The sequence below is a fragment of the Cuculus canorus genome, chromosome 3, assembly GCF_017976375.1.
Source record: "Cuculus canorus isolate bCucCan1 chromosome 3, bCucCan1.pri, whole genome shotgun sequence".
Taxonomy (NCBI): domain Eukaryota; kingdom Metazoa; phylum Chordata; class Aves; order Cuculiformes; family Cuculidae; genus Cuculus; species Cuculus canorus.
The window spans coordinates 95,507,434-95,529,085 of NC_071403.1; the positions used below are offsets into that span (position 1 = coordinate 95,507,434).

Sequence of the window (21,652 nt, forward strand, 5' to 3'; positions counted from 1 at the left end):
TTTAACAGCTCTATCTGTTAGGATATTTTTGGTTCCCATGCTCAAAGTGATAATGTTTTCCCCATAAAATGGGTGGGAAAGGTTCAAGCGAAATGCAAATTATTTCTTTTTCCCACCCATAATAAGTTTCATGCTTCAACGTGAGCAGTTCTGTTGTAACAGCATAAAAACACACACACTTGCCTGTTATAATTATCAAAAGCCGTGGTGTAAAACATGCAGTGCAGTTCAGCTCTGCAGATGTGACAAGTCTTTGGCTGCATGAAATACGGAAGCACAGCATGACCATTCGTTTTTAAATACATCTCAGTTCTCCACACCATCTCCTGAAACTCTAAATGCTGAACTTGAGATTCTACTCATGTTTAATACCTCTCTTACAAGCAAGTTCAGCTGTCAGAATCACCAATGCTCCTCTTGTAAAGTGTACTCTCGGCTAAAGAACATATATCCATTTTTAAAGCACTAATACACAAAATTAATACACAAAAAAATTAATAAATTAATACCAAAAAAAACTAATACACAAAAAAATTAACAAGTTGCCAGTAACTACTGGCAATGCTACTTAGTAACTAGTGTAAAAACTGCAAGGAGCGGAAAGTCACCACAGCCAAGAAATACTACAAAAATGCTCCATAAAGCAGCTTGAGAAGAAAAGACCTTGAGAGAGATGGATCTTGCAGCTCACTGTTACCAGAACAAGAATGAAAGTAAGTCTGTCAAAAACTCAAAAACTACTAATATTACATTTTTCCTCTAGTACAAAAAAACACTACAGCTGATCTGAAGAGAAATGCTTTAAATTAAAATAAAACACAGCAGCTATTACGTATTGAAGCGAGACGGAAGGATATACAGTAAAATTTTACGCTTGAAATAGAAAAATAATTCTTAAATTGAAGAGTCGGACATTTCTGTTCCTTTCAGCTATGTGCCAACCATTTAAAACTTATTTTTTACATTACCTCCTCTTTTCTGTATTCTTCTGTGGCTCAGCTTCATTTAACTGTAGTGGGCTCTGGTTTGGTTTATGTTTAATTTCAAAGAGCTTTGTGTAAATAACTACACTGAATATTTCTGTACATTTCCTTCTCTTACAATGTACATTTCAGTCACTTTTGTTCAACAGATACAATAGAAGAAGGATGGCTTTCAGAAGGGATTTAGCTCAATTCTTCCTTTGCTTACAGAGCTAGTGTGACAACAGATAATTTGTATTTCTGGCAATTTAAAATTATTCAAGATCTGAGAAGACTGTACTGTCTTACACCCTTATTTTCTTTTATTTTTACTCCTTTCTTTCCTCCTATCATATCTTCTACTTGAACTTAACTTACGCTTTCCAAATACCAGCCTTTTAAATAACTTGTCCAGTAAGCAGTCTACTCTGTAAAATAGATATAAAAATCATTTCAGGATGAAACAAACAGTACATTCTCTATTCAACCATCAGCACGCAAGTTCTCACACTGCGCAGAAATTTACCTCACTTACAGCTTCCTAAATAAGCAAAACTAAAAAGACATAAAAGTCGGATACAATTTAGCTGATATGAATGACAATTCAAAGAAAGAACTTTGCCCAGCTCTGTGCAGAGAGACATGAAATCTGCATCACAGTTCAGTTTCCTTGCCTTACACTTAGCTGGTCCATGCAACAAGGGGTTAAGACAGAGCCCCCCGGTCCCCATACTAAAAGAACATTTTAGTATGTTCTTAAAAGCACCTCAGTGCCACACCTATATGCAGTAGCCATGAAAAACAAACACTAAGCAGCAAAAATTACAAGTCTGTGGCAGTGTTTGGTCCTCAAATATCGAAAGCAAAAATTTATGCTTTCCAGGCTGAGGTTTTGCCTCCAGGGAGTTCCATACAGTTTGGGAGGGCCAGCAAATAGTGCTACAGAACCATAACCCTGGGCAGTATTATAATAGCATCACATAAAGTGGTGGGAAAAAGGGTGACTAAACCTCAGTTTTGGCACTTGCCAAACTCACAGGCTTGACTATGCCAAAGTAATAATAAATGCCAAAAAAAAAATACGTCAAAAAGTATAATACACCCCAAAAAAAGCAGACTATTAAAAAAAAAATCACCATTCAACAAAAAAAAATAAAATGCAGGGGGAAAAAAAAAAAAAAACCAAGAAAAATAGCCAGAGCACACAAAAGTGCACAAAAGCTTAGGCTAAAAGCATGCAAAAATGCTAAAAATGCGATTTTGCATATTTTTCCATATGAAGCACGTAGTCGATGCATGCCAAAACCCACTAAAAACATACTGGATGCTAAAACACACTAAAATCATGACACAGGGTGAAAAATATGCAAAAACATGCCATAGATGCATGCCAAAAAAGGCGAAACACATGCAGGATGCTAAAGTATGCTAATGTGAAACAGAGAAAAAACATGGGACATTATGTTCTAGATGCAAGTCAAACACTCCTGAAACTGCTAAGAATGATACACACAAAAAAAACCTGCAAAAATCAGCTCTAGATGCCAAAAACACACCAAATGCTGACTGGATGTGAACACATGCACAATATTGAAAGCCATGTATGACAATAAACACAGAGAACAGGCACAATGCATGGAAGATGTGGAAACACACATAACAGCATACACTACGTACATGCCAAAAACTGCCAAACATGCTGAATGCTAAAAATGTTAAAACAATACGGAAAAAATACAAAAAGGCGCATGGTAGGAGAATAAACAGGAAGGAAAAAAAATAAAGCCAAACCCATGCTTGATGCTAAAAATTCTTTAAATCATGTTGTAAGTATACTCAAAAAAAAAACAGAAAAAAAAAGGTGCAAAAACCTTAGCAAAGAAAAAAAGAGGACATGAGAGACAAAAGAGACAAAAAACACCAAACATGCTGTACACTGAAAGCACCACCACAGCAATGCCAAACATGCTGTGACAATACTTCAGGAACTGAAACGCACACCAGAAAGCCATGCAAAATCCAGACCAGAAACCCTGCCAAATAAAACCAACACACGGTAGATGCATTCACAAAAATGCCAAGCAAGGCTGGACACTAGTCAACATGCAAGATGCATTAAAAAAAAAAAAAAAAAAACAAAAAACAACAAACACAGGCTGAATGCTTGTAAAAAAAAAAAAAAAAAACCCAGAAAGCAAAACAAACCCAACCACCATACAAAGATAACTTGTAAACACCATGGAAGGGCCTTCATTACCACAAAACACCTTTCGTACTGAAAAGTCTGCCAAAAACCACATCAAAAAAAAGACCACATCATAGACTCCTGCCAAAAAAAAATGTCAAATAGAGGTTGGAACTTAGAGACCCATTAAAATGCCCAATAATTGTATGTGGTAGATGCATACTAAAAAAGCACCAAATATACTGGACAGACAAAAAAACACTGAATAACTCAAAAAAAAAACCCTACACTGAAAAGCATGCAGTATAAACATGCCAAAAAAAAAAAAAAAAAAAAAAAAAAACCACCAAAAACCCTCAACAAAGACATTCTGGATCAAAATAACACTGTAGCCATGCCCTAGGAACCAAAACCACTAAATGTCCCAAAAAATGTCCCAAATCCACACTAGAAATCTTACCAAAAAAAGAGAGCACATGGCAGACGAATGCTAAAAAATGCCATATACGTTGGACACAAAACACCATGCAAAGTCCATGCAATAAAAACATAACACAGACTGGATGCTTGAAAAAAAACCACAAAACAGCTTGTAAACTCTGTGGAAATGCCTCATTAACCCCAAAAAATAACCTCACAAACCCAAAAGCCCACCAAAACACTCTAAAAAACAAAAAGCCCACCAAAAAAAAGCATCAAAAAGAACATGTGGTAGATTCATGCCAAAAAAAATCAAACATGTTGGATGCTTAACAACCTGCTAAATTTACCAATGTGGTAGATGGATGCAAAGAAACACCAAACGCATGTTGGACACTTAAAAAACACACTAAAAAGCATCACTAAATTCATTCCGCACAGTTTGCAATGCCTTAGAAATGCTTCAGAAACCCTCACAAAGCACAAGATAGATGTATGCCAAAAAAGGCCAACTGTGCTGGACACGTTAAAAAAATGCTGAAAAATGCATAAAAACCCTCTGAAAATCATGGCATATATGCAAGAAAAAAAGCTACACCTAAGACAGAAAAACACCACAGCATTCCTTCAGTAATGAAAAATCACACCAAAAAAAGCCCTGAATTCACACCAGAAACTTTGCCAAAGCAGAGAGCACATGATAGATGTTTGCCAAAAAATGCCAGACATGCTGGATGCACAAAATGACACAAGCTACATACAAAAAAAAAAAAAACCTGCAAAACACACCACAGGCTGAATGCTTTAAAACACCTAAAACATACTAGAACAACTTGTAAATGCCACAGATATGCCTCAGTAACCCCAAAAACACATTAGAAAGTGCCCAAAAAAAAAACCCACCAAAAAAAAGAGCACATGGTAGATGCACATCAGAAAGCACCAAATACATTTTGGACTGTCAGGAATGCCTTAGAAATGCCTTAGTAACGTTCCAAAAATAAAGCCAAACACAATGGACGGTTAAAAACCCACAGAAAATTGTGTGATATATGCACATGAGAAAAAATACCTAAGAAATCCTGGACACAAAGAATGTCACAGCCACACCTTAGGGACAATACACAAAACCGAAAAATGCCTGAAATCCCTATCAGGATCCTTGCCAAAGAAACACTAAACACCACGCTAGGTGCACACTAGAAAAAAACATAAACATGTTGGTTGCTTTCAAAAATAAAATAGAACCACTCATCACTGCCACAGAAACGCCTTTGTAACCCCAAAAGCGTTTTAGAATTCAAAATGCTCACCTAATATCAAACCAAGTCACACGGTAGAAGCATGCAAACAAATGCCAAACCCTTGTTGTATATCTGCAAAAAGACATAAAAAGCTTGGGAAAAAAGCTCAAGAACATGCGGTAGATGTACGTCAAAAAGCACCAAACCAGTTCCGGACAGTTAGCAACACTTTAGTAGTGCCTCAGAAACACTCACAAAGCACGTGGTAAACGCATGCATAAAGGACACCAAACATGCCAGGCACATTTAAAAATGCTGAAAAACACTGAAAAAAGCACTGCATATTGTGTGATGGACATATATGCATACCAAAAAAAACAGCAAAGGTTTGTGCTGAGCACAAAGAACACACAATAAAAACATCATTGCTAAAATTACCACACTACACAGCTAAAAGAAAGTGTGATAGTGGAGTTCTATATGGAGTCATGTCACTTCACTGAGAGTCCACTTATAGCTCACTCATGATGACATATAAAACAAGATGAAGTTAAGATCTTTGGTTTTTAAGAGCCAATTACTTTTTGCCGTGCATTTCTCATGCAGACTCACAATCCTCCTATGAGTTGTTATGGCTAAATAGTTAACTGCCATATGTAAAACCGATCTCAGAATCTCAGCTAGATAAAATTGATAATTACAATCAAATTCCTAAAATAAATCCTTTTCTGCAACAACCACTCGACACTTTACTGTAACTCTTCACCAAAAACCACAGACAGCTCATATGTGAAAATCTTGGTTCACTGTTCAGGTGCTGTTCAGAAAGCTAATATAGGGAACTTACCTTGTAAAGATACAAAGCATACATATCAATAAATATTTGAGCTAATATCTCTAACATGGAAGCAAGGACATAACTACCCCTGTTAAAAAAAATGAAGTATCAATCTATTATAGCAGCAAACCTACAAGAAAGACACAACAAACCGAAATGTTGAGTAGTAAAAGCACACAGAAAGGAGTCAATGCTGCTGCAAAACAGGATGTATTTATAGATATTGAGTTATCAAAGAATTTCAGCAAGTCAAGAAGAAATTGAGCTTACCAAATACTATCGCTTTGGCAAAAGGTGGAAAGAGTTCTGTATGTCTGCATAGGTTTTTATGAATTTGCCAGAGATCTTTGTGCAGCTTCTTAAAGTCACTGTATCTCTTCCAAACGACTATCTGAAGAAGAGAAAAGGGAGAGTATTAGTGTCGTTCATTGTTCACACTGCAACACACCACATATGCATTCTTTAAGCAAATCAGGCCACTATGTTCAGCAAATAGGTTTAACAGAAATATACAATCTGAGCTGCCAACTTTTAACAACTATAAAAAAAGGTCACTATTCATCCCCAACCCACATGTTGGCTAACAAGACTACAATGCATAGGAAAAAACATGAAGTTGAAAGAACGAAATAGAGAGGGCAAAGCCAGGACTAGTTCAGCCACACTGAGATCCCGAGCTACACAGGAAACCAGTAAGGGAGGAAAAAAATGCCAAATAGTAGTGTTGCAGTATCCAACACTCAACAGTATGCTGTGTTTGATGCAGCTGCAGGTATGGGGAAACAACAGCAAAAGAGAAAATCAATACAAGTATAGGATTCTTAAGGACAGCACATTAAGAACCCAGGATGACAAACCAGCTCATAATTTGTTTATGTAAAATGCTAATCAGGTATAAATGCAAGCCCATATTTTAAATGGTTAGTTACCAATAACCCTGATCAAAAACTGAATATGTTCCTATATAATCTAGGCAAAATCTCCAACTTCAGGAACGTAAAGTCATCACTGGTTCATTACACCAGCTTTTCTTGATCCACCCTTTCCAGAAAGAAGTAATCATCTCCCAGCCAGGTATCTCCCTTATCCTTCTTCCGTCCCATTCTTTTTATTCTTTCTGTTCAAGAAAGGAGGAGAATCCAACAGGAAAATCAGGCCAGGGAAAGAACTGAGCAACAAAATTTACACTTGCTGCTAACAGGTTTGCTACCAGGATGTATAAAATGAATACACACACTTTATATTTCAGCGTCGTTTTCAATCACTCACTAAGTCATCATAAACCTCAAGCCTAGTGTAAAGTGATGAAAGTAGAAGAGAAGGGAAAGAGAGACTGCAATGCATTCAGCAGTTGATTCCGTTGTTCCATCAGTCTAATGTCTCAATTAGCTTAATATGACTAATCACAGTTTAAAAGATTCCAAATATTTTTGACTGATTTAACAGGTTACCTTCTCATGAATCACTATAATTGAAAAACCACTTTTTTCAAGCAAACCAGATCTAGACCTAAGTAAAAGGTTTAATTTTAGAGGGTTCTTTGGTTGTTGTTTATTGGAATTTTGGAGGTGTTTGGGTTTTTTTTTTAAACACTAAGGTCAGTGACTTTTTAAGTTTCAGTAGATGCAAGGCCTACCTACAAAACACTGCAGGTGTAAGGTAACAGGACTGTTAACAGTGGATCTGCAAAGCTTTAATATGGCAACACTCCACCCACCATATAAACTTAGCTATACTAATTCAGCCCCACCTATTGTGCAGACATTTCCAGGACTCAACTACAAGTAGTACTTGGGGGAGTTCAACAGACAAAGGAAGAAAAATCAGAATCTCTCAAGAGGCCAACGAATGATTTTGCCATCAGAACCAATACTTTTTCAATGCTGTACTTCCGTCTAATCCAATATCCAGAAAGTGGATGATCAGCACTTCTTGAGCAGCATGCATACAGAATATAAAATTGCTTAAGATGGCAAGGTCTTGAAATACTAAGGTTCTGCACTGTCAGTACTTGGAGACAGCATGAAAAGTTGCCAGAAAATAAGAGCATGAGATTCCATTCCACTAAAAAGTATCATTTTTTTACTGCTGCAAGAGGAAAAAAGCTTGCATAGCAAAAGCAGTCAAGGTCATCCTAAAACCTTTCACAAACCCATGGAAATCATGGCTTTGCATGCATGCAGCTCAGCAAAGTTAGCAAAGTTCCCACTCTAACATACTCATAATTAGAAATTAGGAAAGACACATTGTACTGTGAGGCCTAATGAAGCACAGCAAGTATATCATAGAACATATGCTGGACTTGTAAGGCAATAAGGTGTTTGTCATGGCCAGAATTAGTAGATCTCTACTAACTTATGCGACTCATCTGTTCGACAATGAACAATCCTTCCTCTAACTCATTCACAGAGGAGAAAAAAAACCCACAAGAGTACTGTAGCTACAATCACCTCACACACCATGTTGCCGTTATCAATCCCCAGAAGTGAGGAAATTAAAGTTAATTTGGATAGAAAGACCAGTGGACTTAACTCTTCCACACACAACTTCACATTAACTTATTTCATCCTTTTGAGGAAAAAGCCCTTACAAGGTTATCTTCCTTCCTGTCCCAGCAACAACAGCTGGGATTACATTGAAATGTAATTGGCTGCAGCAGAAGAGATACTGTATTAAAGGCTTCTATCCCAAAGGGCAGTTAAAAGAGGTGACAAAAAACTGATAAGTAGAGATGAGGTCACCACACTCAGCCTTATGTGCAGTTGTACACACGTAATGAACGTATTAACATCTTAGCAGTGACAATAAGAGACTTCTGAAGAAGCAGCCAGGCACAGCTAAGTGGTCCTGTAAGCATGCAGGAAAGATGTTGCATGGCATGAATTATAAAGCAAAAGCATGGTTGTATGCACAAAATTTTGTCAGTTGAATTTCTAATGGACTATTCTGGAAAACTGAGCTAAGTTTGCTTTCAGCAGAAACAGGTTAGGAGCATATTCTTTCTCTTCAATTCTTTTTTTTATCATACGAAGCCCCATACACAGAAAAGTTTCCAACATATCTGAGTTTCTGACTACAGTTCACCCTTACGACAACTATAATCTAGGATATTTAATAACTAGGTACTTTCGGATGCTTGCTTATAACAGAATTGCACCACACCTGACATGTTATCACATGCAAAATAATTAGTTTGGTACAATGAAGGGTGGAAAAGGGCAATTGTCATCAAGTTCATAGCACATTTATGTCTTCTTATTGTCAAGGATATGTGGAACTCTCCATGGCTACCCTACAACCACAAACCAAAGCAGCGGCTAAAACAATGTCTAACAGATATGGTTCTGCTATTGTTTCAAAACTACTTAACATATATTCATGCAGTACTCTAGCTGAAAAACACTTACAATGTCTTTTTCCTGATGAATGGTTCATCAACAGCTGCTATAAAGTGTTTTTCCAAAAAACGAAGATTAAGGTAATGGCAGAATGTGCTCATGGATAGGTTCAATTCAGGAGTCTCCCTGGAAAAGGTGAACATGAAGCTACAAACTAGAGTAAAGCAGTTCTAAAACTAGATCTATGATCAGCTCCAATCCTGATAGGCTATTTTAATGTTCTAGAGATTCAGAAAATACAAGAAGCATGAATCCTCATGTTTGTCCGATTCTCAAGATTTTGAAGAAGGATGCAACAAAGTGGTATTAGGTGTATTCGCCAATTCTCACCTCTGTCAAGCCACTAACCAGTAACTAATGTTTGACCCCACAGAGATGCAATGAATTCATTTATGGGCTCTTCTTTTCATCAGCTATCCAGGTTCTCCTCAACTGTAGTAAGAGACCGCACCAGAAATTGAACATATGTATGTTACACGATGTCTGAAAAAACATACGGTAGTGCTTTTGAAGGAAGACTTTGCATGTATGTACCATAACAGTATCAATATTGAGTCATTAGTCCAGAAGAAATCAAGATGGGGAAAAAAAGTTTTTAATCTAAAGAAAAGAAAAAATAAACCACAAGCCATACAAGCATGATGTATTTTTTTTTGTCAGAGCCTTTTCAGAAGTGGCAAAGAGTAAGAAATTTTGAAGTTTTAGCACTAGAAGGAGCCTCAGAGAGATAGGCATAATATATGGGCTGCAGTCTAATCTCTCTCAACTATTCTTAAGCTCCTTCATTCTCCCCCTTCAATAATAGACAGTAACGATGTAGGCTTTTCAGTGAAGTATTGCTTAAAGAGGAAAAGAGTGCCTACAGCTGAGACCTAAGACTTGGATTGTGGACTGATCTCTAATTTTACCAGTAGGAGTTAAGTAACCATCAATTGGCCAATCCCAGCCTTGAGAAAAGAGCTTGCAAAGTTATCAAAGCAGTTTTGTCATCAAAAGAGGCTTTACTTCCTAAAACATTGTTTCAAGTGATTCATCACTGAGGGATGAATTGCAACATTTTACCCTAGATACTGTTTTCAACTATGAAAGCTGAAGACAAAACGGAAACATACAAAAACCTGCTTGTTCAATTACAGTGACAAAACACACAGAAGGTGCTAAATTACATCAAAGATGCTTCAAAAGATATAATGTGATACACAAACACATTTGCACAAGTTTAAACTGTTACCTCCAGGACATCCTCTGGATTTTTTCTTGAAACGATCTGAAAAGCAGAAAAAAAACCCACATGAGCACTTGTATTTCCAGTTTGTAAATTAAAGAGAGTAACACTCAATGATTTGTCGCTGCAGAGAAAAATCTGGAAAAATGCAAACAGTTGCATGTCCTCTGCACTCAGAAATGTTTCCATTTAGTTCTAGGGAAGTCTAACACCCAAATAGAACGTGGTAAGGTATTTTAGCAGCAAAGTCAGTTGCTGTGGTTAGAAATAAAGACGTACATTCTAGGCAAAATGGCACGAGAGGCATCTCACAAAAAAAATTTAAAAAAAAAAAAAAAAGCTGCGTAAAGCACTTCCCTCACCATCTTCCCATTCTCCTCCTATTAATTCATATTAGGGCCACATTACTCCCAATAAGCAGAACTAATCAAGGCTACTTGGCTTAATATAAGCTGCATACAACCTCAATGTAAATGTGAGGCATTGCATTTACTTAAGACAGTATTTCCACTTTATTTACAGCCATCAATGCGCTCACGTCTGACTCTATCCTTCTGTATTTGTTTCTCCTTAAACACTCTTAGCCTAATTAATTATAAGTTACTTTGTCCAGAGGAAAATTGCAGTAAAAATGAGGCTTGGCTACACACCCTAAAGAAGCCCTGTGTTTAATCAGGATTTCTCTCTTTAGGTAAATATTGATGTCAAAAACCTTTGTAATCCAAGTTCTGTATTGGGTTTACAATCAGCAGTAAGAAGATACCCACCCAAACAAACAAATCAAATAAAAACATCTTTAATTCACAACTTCAATTATCTTGTGCAAGTCACTATATCCTGCATTATATCTCAGCCAAAGTTGTTTAACAAAAGAATTCACCTATTGTTAGCTAAAGCAAAACATGGCATTCTCAATCCAAACTGAAACTATCCACACACTGACACACTCCAGAATAATTAATGCTGTAAACAGGTAATGCACATAGGCAAGCACAAGTAGTCCATGCTACTTGCACCCCAGAGATTAAAACACCATCCCCTGTACTGCAAGCACCGCACAGCCCTTGTTCTAAGATGGAAGTCACTGAGTCTATGTTTTCCACTTGCTCAGTGACAGTAAAATATCCCTTATGCTCCCCACAAACCAGCTGTCTTCCACACTTTCATTTTTCAAGAATCCTTGTCAAAGCCTCCAAGATTTTGTAACAACGGTTTACTACACAGCCCAGCCACTGTAATCTTTCACATATTTTGGAGGACACAACACAGCAAAAAAGTATTACCTTCTCTAACATTCTCCCCAAAGACACAAAATATTTTCCTTCACAAGTCTAAGTGCTTTCTCTCACCTTGCACATTAAAGTCCTCTTCTTCCCGCGTAGTCTACACTGATAAAACCTTCCTCAACTTTTCCTCGCTCTTGAGTAATCTAACATTTGGCAACTTTACCAGATTTTAACCTTGGCAGCTGTTGCTCCTTCATTCACTACCAGGCAGTTCATACGTACAACTGGTGAAGTATTTCTAACCTTCTTTTCTAATAGCTGATGTACTTGATGTAAGGAGCCTGTAGAGCTGGGGGAAGAAGATGTCATAGGCATGGCTACACATCACAGAAGAACACAAAAGGGCACACACTAACTGCTTTGCTTTGCAGTTCACCTTTAGTTAAAGCCTTGCAACAGTTTTGGCAGCTAGGTAAGTTACCAGATGGGCAGAAGGAGACCCAGAGAGATGAGTAATTACCCAGCCAGTTAGCAAGAATCTGGAATAAAACCCAGAGGCCCTGTTTCACACTCATTCTGATGTTACACTGCCTTCTATATCAATCAGCTAAGCCAACTTTAAGTCAGTACGTAATAATTTATGTGTTGTCCTACATTGTTCTTCACATCTTTTTCTGAAGGTCAACTTCAGAAGAGGTCTGCCCCTTCAATACAACCTATAATCAACCTACAGACTTGGCAAAGATGATCCAATCCCCCAAATATTCAGTGCACTTTTTTAATCCTCCCATAAGGATCAGTGCAGGCAGTTCCTTCAGCAAATTTGTAATGCAAGCAACTTTAATCTATTTTTAAGAATATCATTGGGTTACCTAACAACAAGTTAACCAATGCATAATTACTGTGTTAGCCTCTGAAAAACAGTGATCCTACAAGGATCTTCACCATCAAATAAAATATTTCAGATTATCCTGGTCCTTATCTGACCTGCAGATATCCAATATAACTCATTAGAATTCTAATTAGCTATATCTAAGTGTTAATATCTGTGATCTTCTAAATTACCTGAACTTCTACTAGCAGCCTATATTTTCAGATAGCATTAAAGAACAGTCCTCATTTCGTAGCTTGCTGATATTTCTTTCTGTTCTTCAGCCTTTGAAAATGGATATACAAAAGTCAATATTCATTTAATCTTATCTGCTCTTACAATTACTTCAGCTTTCACATGTAAAATAAAAACATATTCCCTGATACACAAACAAAACCTTTAAGAAAAAGTTGCCATAAGGACAGACCACCTTTGCACTCAGAAGAGACTGCATGGGCAGTTGTGTCTTTGGGTCAGATGCTTAAGACACACTAAACAAGTGATTTCTCATCCATTGGTATTTATCATTAGATTGAAGCAGTAAGTTCTTTCAACTTAGTTTCACAAAAGTTCACACATCCACGGCTGAAAGGAACCAGAAATCTCCACTAGCACACACTGAGTACCCTAGATCTTCAGCCAGAAGGGTATTCAACACAACAGGAAGATCCATTTAACTTTTTTCCTGGCGGTCCCCCAAAGTAGCTGAGCATCAAACCTGCAAATACAGCTGTAGTGCTGCAATATCAACTATGGAGCCAGATCACTGCAGGAACAGGAAGGAGGAATAGGACTGGAGGAAAAAGGAAGGTAACAAATACATACAATAAATTATTTTTAAATCAGCATCTAACTCCCCAAATCCTCACCTCAAGTACTATATAACAGATAACCAGTTAGAGGCCTACTGAAAGACAAGTTATTTAGAAATATATTTGTGAATCCAGAGGTTCCTTTGCTGCATAAAGGAAAAACAACTTTTTCACTTTTAGAATTTTAGATATTAAAACACACTGAAGAACTAACGATCTCCAGTTAGTTCAGTTTAATTTGGACAGTGCACAGACTAACCATCTCCTTCTGTACTAAATCACACGCACTCAAACTACTCGATTCTGCACCACCTCACTTGGAAAAGCAACTGCACATCTACAACTTATGGAACATGGAAAAGCAGTGACATTCTTCACTAGTTAGCTACAACTTGCTCTTGACCAATTCTGCATAAATAAAAGTACTACAGAGCATTTTAACTGGCTTCAGCCAGTAAGAACCAGAATAAGCTGAAGCCTTGGCTCATTCCCGTTACTTACTGTTGCACTGACACAACTTTATGAAACAAACACACACTTTGCCCACCAGAAAGATGCAATGGCATTGCAAAATGCAATTTTCCTCCTTGCCTCCATCTCAGGAAAGGCTTTTTAATTTAAAACATCATAGGGGAAAAAAAAAATTTTTCTTTCTCTCTTAAAAAATGCTGTATTTCATAGAACTAAAAAGCATGTTTTCAACATGTGCCATATTTGCATTCAGTAGACTTGTATACATATATCTGACAAAAAAGAATTTTAAAAACATGTTTTTAATTTCACAAGTCACACAAAGTGATGACAGTCAAACAACCTGAGCACTACAGGATACATACTCATACAGAATGCTGTATTGTTTTAATTAAGGGAAGGGCGCACATAAACATAAGTTGCTCTCACAGGCAGAATGTCTACAGCTGCAGTAGCTACAAGATCACAGGTCATTTAAATAAACTCTGTCCCTCTGTAACACTTTCTGATACTTTTAATATACCCCACAATACCAGTGACCAGAACTCGACTTCTCTTGCACCTATCTCTCCCTATATTTACTTACTCCCTTCCCTTTTTGGCTTAAATAGGAGAGGAGGGGAGAAAAGAAAGCAAGAAGTTTCCCTAGGGGAACAGAAGGAGCTTTCAGCAAAACTAGCACCATGACAGCTTATGCTATAATTATTTGCTTCATCTTTCCTTCTTCTCCTACCAGGCCTCTCTTTATTCATCCAGACCCTCTTATGCCCAAAGGGGGATGAGCATCAGGCACGTACAGCCCTTCAGAAAGGGGCTGTCTGAATACTCAGTTCAAGTGGCTCTGTAATTCCAGCATAGGCGTGCAGTACCCACATACTCTGCTCCCTCATTATTTCCTCCAGAGCAGACTGCACTGTGGGACACGCAGGAAGACAGAGCAACTTGCCCATCACCTATCCAAGAGATTTTTGGGAGAAGGAGGGGGAAGAAAAGAAAGGCAGAGTTGTTTGGTTTTAAGCTATTCTGTTACACTCTGCAACAAACAGGAAAGACAGTGACAGTTAATTGTAACTCACACTTGAGGCAACCACAGAGCTACAAGTTTCATAGAATCATTTGGTTGGAGAAGACCTTTGGGATGAGAGTCTGAGCAACCTGATCTAGTTGAAGATGTCCCTGATCACTGCAGGGTGGTTGGACCAGATGACGTGCAAAGGCCCCTTCGAACCCAAACCATTCTATGATTCTACGATCATAGAGTCCAACCTCATCTGTCTAATATTAAAACACATGCCTCAGCACCGTATCTCCCAATCTTTTAAATACCTCACAGGACAGCGACTCCACTGCTTCCCTGGGCAGCCCATTTCAGTGCCGACAAACAGCACCCAACAAGCCCCCCAAGTGACCAACAAACCCTTCCAAGGGCCCAACCCTTCCCAATGTCTAACAACCCTCCCTGCATGCAGCAACCCTCCTTCCCATGCGTGATCTTTCCAACACCCGACAAACCCTCTCTATGCATGACAACCCTTCCAGCGCACCAGCACCCTCTCTGTGCATGACAACCCATCCTGCACACGACAAAACCTCCCAGTGCACAACCACCCTTCCATGAATGACAACTTTTCCAGCTGACGACCACCATTCTCGTGCCCGACCACGCTTCCAGTGTGTGACCACCCTTCCCAACACACGACCAACCCTCCCCAATGCCTGACAGCCCTTCCCAGCATACGACAACCCTTCCCATGCATGACACCCCTTCCCTGCATGCAACCACCTTTCCAGCACCCGACCACCCCTTCCTACATACGACAACCCTTCCCATGCGTGACCACCGTTTCCAGTGTGCGACCATCCTTCCCAATGCCTGACAACCTTCCCAGTGCATGACAACCCTTCCCCATGCACGACAACTTTTCCAATGCCTGAAAACCCTTCCTGTGCATGACAGCCCTCCTACCCATGCAATGACAACCTCTCCCATGCACGACCACCCTTTCAGTGCAGGACCACCCCTCCAGTGCAGGACAACCCTTCCCGTGCACGACCACCCCTTCCCAGTGCACGAGCACCCTTTCCCACACACAACAAACCCCTCACACAAACAACCACCATTCCCATGCACAACAACCCTTCCCACGCACGACCACCCTTTCCAATGCATGACCACCCTTTCCAACACATGACCAGCCTCCTTCCAGTGCATGACAAACGCTCTCCATGCATGACAAACCCTCCCAGGGCACAAGCACCCTTCCCACAAATGACCACCGTGGTAGTGCATGACAACCCTTGCCGCACACGACCACCCTCGCTGTGCACAACCACTTTTCCCATGTATGACAACCCTTCCTGGTGCCCGACCACTTTTCCCAGCGCCCAACAACCTTTCTGATGGATGACAACCTTTCCCACGCACGACCACTCTTTCCAGCGCACGACCACCTTTCCCCACGCACAACCACCCTTCCAATGCATGACAGTCTTCCCAATGCATGACAGCCTTCCCAATGCATGACAGCCTTCCCAATGCATGACCACCCTTCCAGCGCAGGAGGAAGTTTGCAGGAGGGTCTGAGGCCCAGCTCAGCAGTGGCTGCCGTGCCCGAGCGCCCCTTCACCACTCTCCCACCCACGTCCCCGCGCAGGGTTCGCACGGCGCGACGCGCCCGATGGCCGCAGCCCTGCGGAGCGGGGCAGGGCGGCGGCGGCGCCCCGGGACTCACCCGCGCCGTGACCTTGTAGACGGTGTGGCCGCGGGGGTGCCGCCGAGGCTCGGTCACCGTGTAGAAGCGGGCCAGGCCAGCGGCGCCGCGCTCCCGCGGGCTCTGCATGCCGCCTGACCCCCCGCCGCCCCGCGCCGAGGCGGAAGCGGCCACCGGGAACGCCCCCGCCCGGGCGGAGCCACCGGGCACCGCGCGGCGCCCCCGGCTCCCAGCCGGCCCCTCCCTGCGCGCAAGGAATCCCGTCAGGTTCAGCAAGGCCGAGGGCGAGGACGTGCGGCTGGGTGCGGGCAACCCGCGGTTTCAATACAGGATGGGGGATGATGTGGCTGAGAGCCCTGCGGAGAAGGGCTTGGGGGGGGGCTGATGGGTGAGAAGCTCGACATGATCCGGCAATGTGTGCTCACAGCCCAAAGGCCAACAGCATCCTGAGCTGCATCAAAAGAAGCGCGGCCAGCAGGGCAAGGGTGGGGATTCTGCCCCTCTGCACCATTCTCATGAGACCTCAACTGGTGTATTCTGTCCGGTTCTGGAATCCTCAACATAAGAAGGATGTGGAACTGTTGGAACGTGTCCAAAGCAGAGCCACAAAGATGATCAGAGGGCTGGAGCCTCTCTGTTATTGAGGACAGGCTGAGAGAGTTGGGATTGTTCAGCCTGGAGAAGAGAAGGCTTCAAGGAGATATTATAGTGACCTTCTAGTACCTCAAGGACCTACAAGAAAGCTGAGGAGGGACTGTTTACAAAGGCTTGTAGTGATAGGACTAGGGGCAATGGGTATAAACTGGAGAGGGGCAGATTTAGATTAGACATAAGGACAAATTTCTTCACTATGAGGGTGGTGAGGCACTGGCACAGGTTGCCCAGGGAAGTTGTGGATGCCCCATCCCTGGAGGTGTTCAAGGCCAGGTTGGATGGGGCTTTAAGCCGCCTGATCTAGTGGGAGGAGTCCCTGTCCATGGCAGGGGGGGTGGAACTGGATGGGGTTTGAGGTCCCTTCCAACCCAAACCATTCTATGATTCTGTGATCCCAGGTTGACAGAATGACGATTTGGAAGGGACTTCAGGGATTCATCTGTTCCAACCTTTTAGGTAATATACTGTTCAAATGAGATGGCCCTGTCCAGCTGAGCTTTAAAAGTGTCCAGTGTAAAGGAATCCACCACTTCCCTGGGAAGATTACTGAACTTCTGAAAAGAGGTTGTAGCGAGGTGGGTGTTGGTCTCTTTTCCCAAGAGGTAGGTGGTAGGACAGGAGGGAATGGCCTCAAGTTGCACCAGAGGGAGGTTCAGATTTGACATAAGGAATAATTTCTTCACCAGAAGGATTATGAGGCGCTGGAACAGACTGTCCAAGGAGGTGGTTAAGTCCCCATCCCTGCAGGTATTTAAAAGACAGGTAGATGAGGTCCTCGGGAATATGATTTAGTAGTGGATACGTACAGCTGGACTTTATGATCTCAAAGATCTTTTCCAACCTAGCGATTCTAAGATCCTATGATTATTCCAATGTTTAACAGTTCTCATGGTGAAAAAATTTGCTTCTGGAACCCAATCAGAATCTCCCTGGGAGCAACTGATATCCATTACCCTTGTCTTTTTCATGTGACTCCTCATAAAAAGAGAGTCTCCATCCTCTTGGTAGTCACCTTTTATGTACTGGTACTTGGTAATAAGGTCTCCCCTAGGCCTTCTCTTCTCAAGGCTGAACCAACCCACTACTCTTAGCCTTACTTTGTTGCTAACAGGCTGCTTGGATGTGGCTGCCTTTGCTGGACACTGGAAGCTTTCATGGCGTGGATGAGGACAAGATGTGATGACCAAATCACCCAAGTACAACCCGGCAGCTGCACAACCCTGCTCTGCAATTGAGAGAGACCTGGACAAGCTGGAGGAGTGGGGCTTGTGGAAAATTCATGGGGTTCAATAAGTAAAGTGCAAAGTCCTCTACCTGGCTTGGGGCAACCCTCGGTATCATTACAGGCTGGGAGATGAAGAGATTGAGAGCAGCCCTGCGGAGAAGGACCTGGAGGATGCGAAGCTGAACATGAGCCAGCAATGTGTGCTTGCAGCCCAGAAGGCCAACCATATCCTTGGCTGCATCAAAAGAAGTGTGACCAGCAGGTCCAGGGAGGTGGTTTTGCCCCTCTACTCCGCTCTAGTGAAACCACACCTGGGATACTGCATCCAGCCTGGGGGTCCTCAGCACAGGAAAGACATGGAGCTGTTGGAGTGAGTGCAGAGGAGGGCTACTAAAATGGTCAAAAGCCTGGAACACCTGCCCTATGAAGAGAGGCTGAGAGAGTTGGGGTTGTTCAGCCTTGAGATGAGAAGGCTCCAGGGAAACTTTGTTACAGCCTTTCAATACTTAAAGAAGGCATTTAATAAAGATGGGGGGAAACTTTTTAGCAGGGCTTTTAGCAATAGGACAAGGGGTAATGGTTTTAAACTAAAAGAGGAGAGAGGTTTAGGCTAGATATTAGGAAGAAATTTTTCACGCTTAGGGTGGTGAATCATGGAAACAGGTTGCCCACAGATGTGGTAGATGCCCCATCCCTGGAGATGTTCCAGGCCAGGTTGGAGGGGGTTTTGACTAACATGATCTAGTTGAAGATATCCCTGCTTGCCGCAGGGGGGTTGGACTAGATGACCTTCATGGTCCCTTCTCAATGAGGCTGGAGGGGGTTTTGAGTAACCTGATCTAGTCGAAGATATCCCTGCTCACTGCAGGGGGAGGTTGGAATAGATGACCTTCATCGTCCCTTCCCACTCAAACCATTCCACAATTCTAACACATTCTGCTCCAGGTCAGCCATGAGGGGATGGCATGCAGCAGTGGCCATCCAGCCCCTGCCAAACAGAGTTGTCCTATGGCATTGACAAATCTATAATGAGGCCTTCTACCAGCAGAGCTCATACACCGCTTCCAGCATCTGCTGTGGGCTCTTCTAAGATATGCTGCCCTAAACCTTAGGGCCTATAATACAGAAATTTCTCATGTACTTTAAAGAGGAATGTGAACAGAAAGGCAGGTTTGATAGTTACTGAATCACCATGTTTGGTGTTTTGTGTTTTCTCCAAACTCTTTAAGCTGTACCTGGATTCTCCCTGCAGGTGGGCTCTCATGTGCACAAAGGTATGCAAAACGCCAGGGTGTGAAGTGCACAGCTTCGGTCCAGAGGAGCTCAGCTTTGAGCTGCAAGACGTTCTCCTTTCATGGGTTCATAAGATTACAGGTACCTTCCATTACTTGGCTGTAGTGGGATCTATATCACCATAAATCGATATGAATACAGATCATGCTTCAGATCACATGAACTGCTAAGATTAATTTTTTTAATCAGTGTTTTCATTCATTTAATAGCAGGTATTAAAAATATCAGCTTTACATTACCAGGTTATTAATACCTCTGCTCTCATGCAGTTGGTCACTTTGCTCTCCTGTTACATTGTGAAAAAAAAATAATAGAAAACAGATGGGCATTTTTTCCTTTGGTTGTAAACTGTATTCAAGAAGTGAAAACCTAAAGTGGATTTCACACATTGCCCAACTAGCACACACTTAACATCCCCTCATTATTCCAGTTTCAGTCTTCCCTACCACTCCTACGAAAACTTTAAAATTATTTTTTATTCAAGTCACTTGTATGAAACAAGTAGAAGGCATGCAGAGAAACAGCATTTTAGCTGATCACAGCTCCTGCACAGTGTCTGCACTGTTCAGCACTATTGTATTTCATATGCTTTGTGCTACGTTTCCTTACAGGAAATAGAGCCAGCATTTGCTCTGCCCTCAGAAGACCTCAAGAAAGCATTTTAAGTGCTTATCCAAGCAACATTGACAGAGACAGAGAGGATTGTTTATGCAGCTGGTAAGCTGCTGAGGGTCCATCATTGGCGCTCTGGCATCTGTGGGTCCGTCATCGGCTCCCCACATGTCTCCTACACGGCCCTCAGGCCAGCTCTCCTCAGCAGAGCATCTGCAGGTGCATTTTTACCTGGAAACATTAAGCACTGTCTCAGGTGAGTGGGCTTTGTTTTTCTGTAAACAGTTAACATGGTGCTGAAATGGCATCTTGAAACACACAGCAGCTCTTCCTTGAGATGCTGTAAACCCTAAAGGGACACAAGGTAACCCCAGAGAGAAGAGCACTTACGCAAACTACTGCATTAGCACAGTATTACATCTGTGCGGGAGAACCCAAAGGCTGAAACCATGCAGCCTGCAGTTGTTTTTTTGCTGTGCTCTGGAGCTGGTGCTGCCCTGCTGATACGAGAAGCAGTTACTATTACAAAAAGTGGAACAATTTTTATTTAAGCTAAGGTAGAGATAAGCTTCATCTAAGTGGAATCATAGAATAGTTTGGGTTGGAAGGCATCTTAAAGATCATCTAGTTCCAACCCCCTGCCATCGGGTTCCACTGTTCCACTAGATCAGGCTGCCCAAGGCCCCATCCAGCCTGGCCTTGAACACCTCCAGGGATGGGGCATCCACAACTTCCCTGGGCAACCTGTGCCAGTGCCTCATCACTCTCATCATGAAGAAATTCCTCCTTATACCCTGTCTAAATATGCCCCTCTCCAATTTATAGCCATCCCCCCTTGCCCTATCACTACAAGCCTTTGTGAACAATCCCAGCTTTCCTGTAGCCCCTTCAGATACTTGGAAGGTCGCTATAAGATCTCCTCTGTGCCTTTTCTTCTCCAGGCTGAACAACCCCAACTCCCTCAGCCTGTCCTCGTATGGGAGGTTCTCCAGCCCTCTGATCATCTTTGTAGCCTCCTCTGGACCCGTTCCGACAGCTCCATATACTTCTTATGTTGAGGATTACAATAAGTAATTGTATTTTTTTTCAATTTAGAATGCCCCTCTGGTAGCATGTTTTCTTTAAAATGGTGCTTTTTTCCAGACACTGATCATTCTTTGGAGGTGATAATATCTTGTGTGAAGTATAATATGTGCTGAACAGATGTCTCTTCTTATGTTACTGCCTCTGTTTGGAGTTTTTTCCTATCTCAAAGGCAAGGCCAGGCAGAGACCTGGAGCCAGCTCCAAATCACCAAGAGTTTTGTCTGTTGTGAATCTTATAATAACGATAAAATTAGACCTTGGAAAGTAATAGGCTATGCATAAGATTTCTGAGAAAATTTATCCATATGCACGTAAGTGGGAAATAGATACCCTGTCCCGGATGGAGACGGAGGTCGCTCGCTCCCTGGAGCCCGCCCCCGCGGTTCATTGGCGCGCGGCGGCACCTCCCCCGCCCCTCCC

The 21,652-nt window shown here is 41.7% G+C and overlaps 1 protein-coding gene across 2 annotated transcripts in view; it reads right to left on the minus strand.

Annotated features, from left to right (window-relative positions):
• RPS6KC1 (ribosomal protein S6 kinase C1) overlaps positions 1-16,543 on the minus strand; it is a 93,618-nt gene extending 77,075 nt beyond the window's left edge. For both annotated transcript variants that reach the window (XM_054062382.1, XM_054062381.1), the window contains exons 1-3: positions 16,385-16,543; positions 10,279-10,314; positions 5,920-6,040 (exon numbers count right to left, since the gene is read on the minus strand). In XM_054062382.1, coding sequence (XP_053918357.1) covers positions 5,920-6,040; positions 10,279-10,314; positions 16,385-16,492 — 265 coding nt within the window. In that variant the 5' untranslated portion in view covers positions 16,493-16,543. The remainder of the gene's footprint in view (positions 1-5,919; positions 6,041-10,278; positions 10,315-16,384) is intronic.
• Between the last annotated feature and the right edge of the window lie 5,109 nt (positions 16,544-21,652).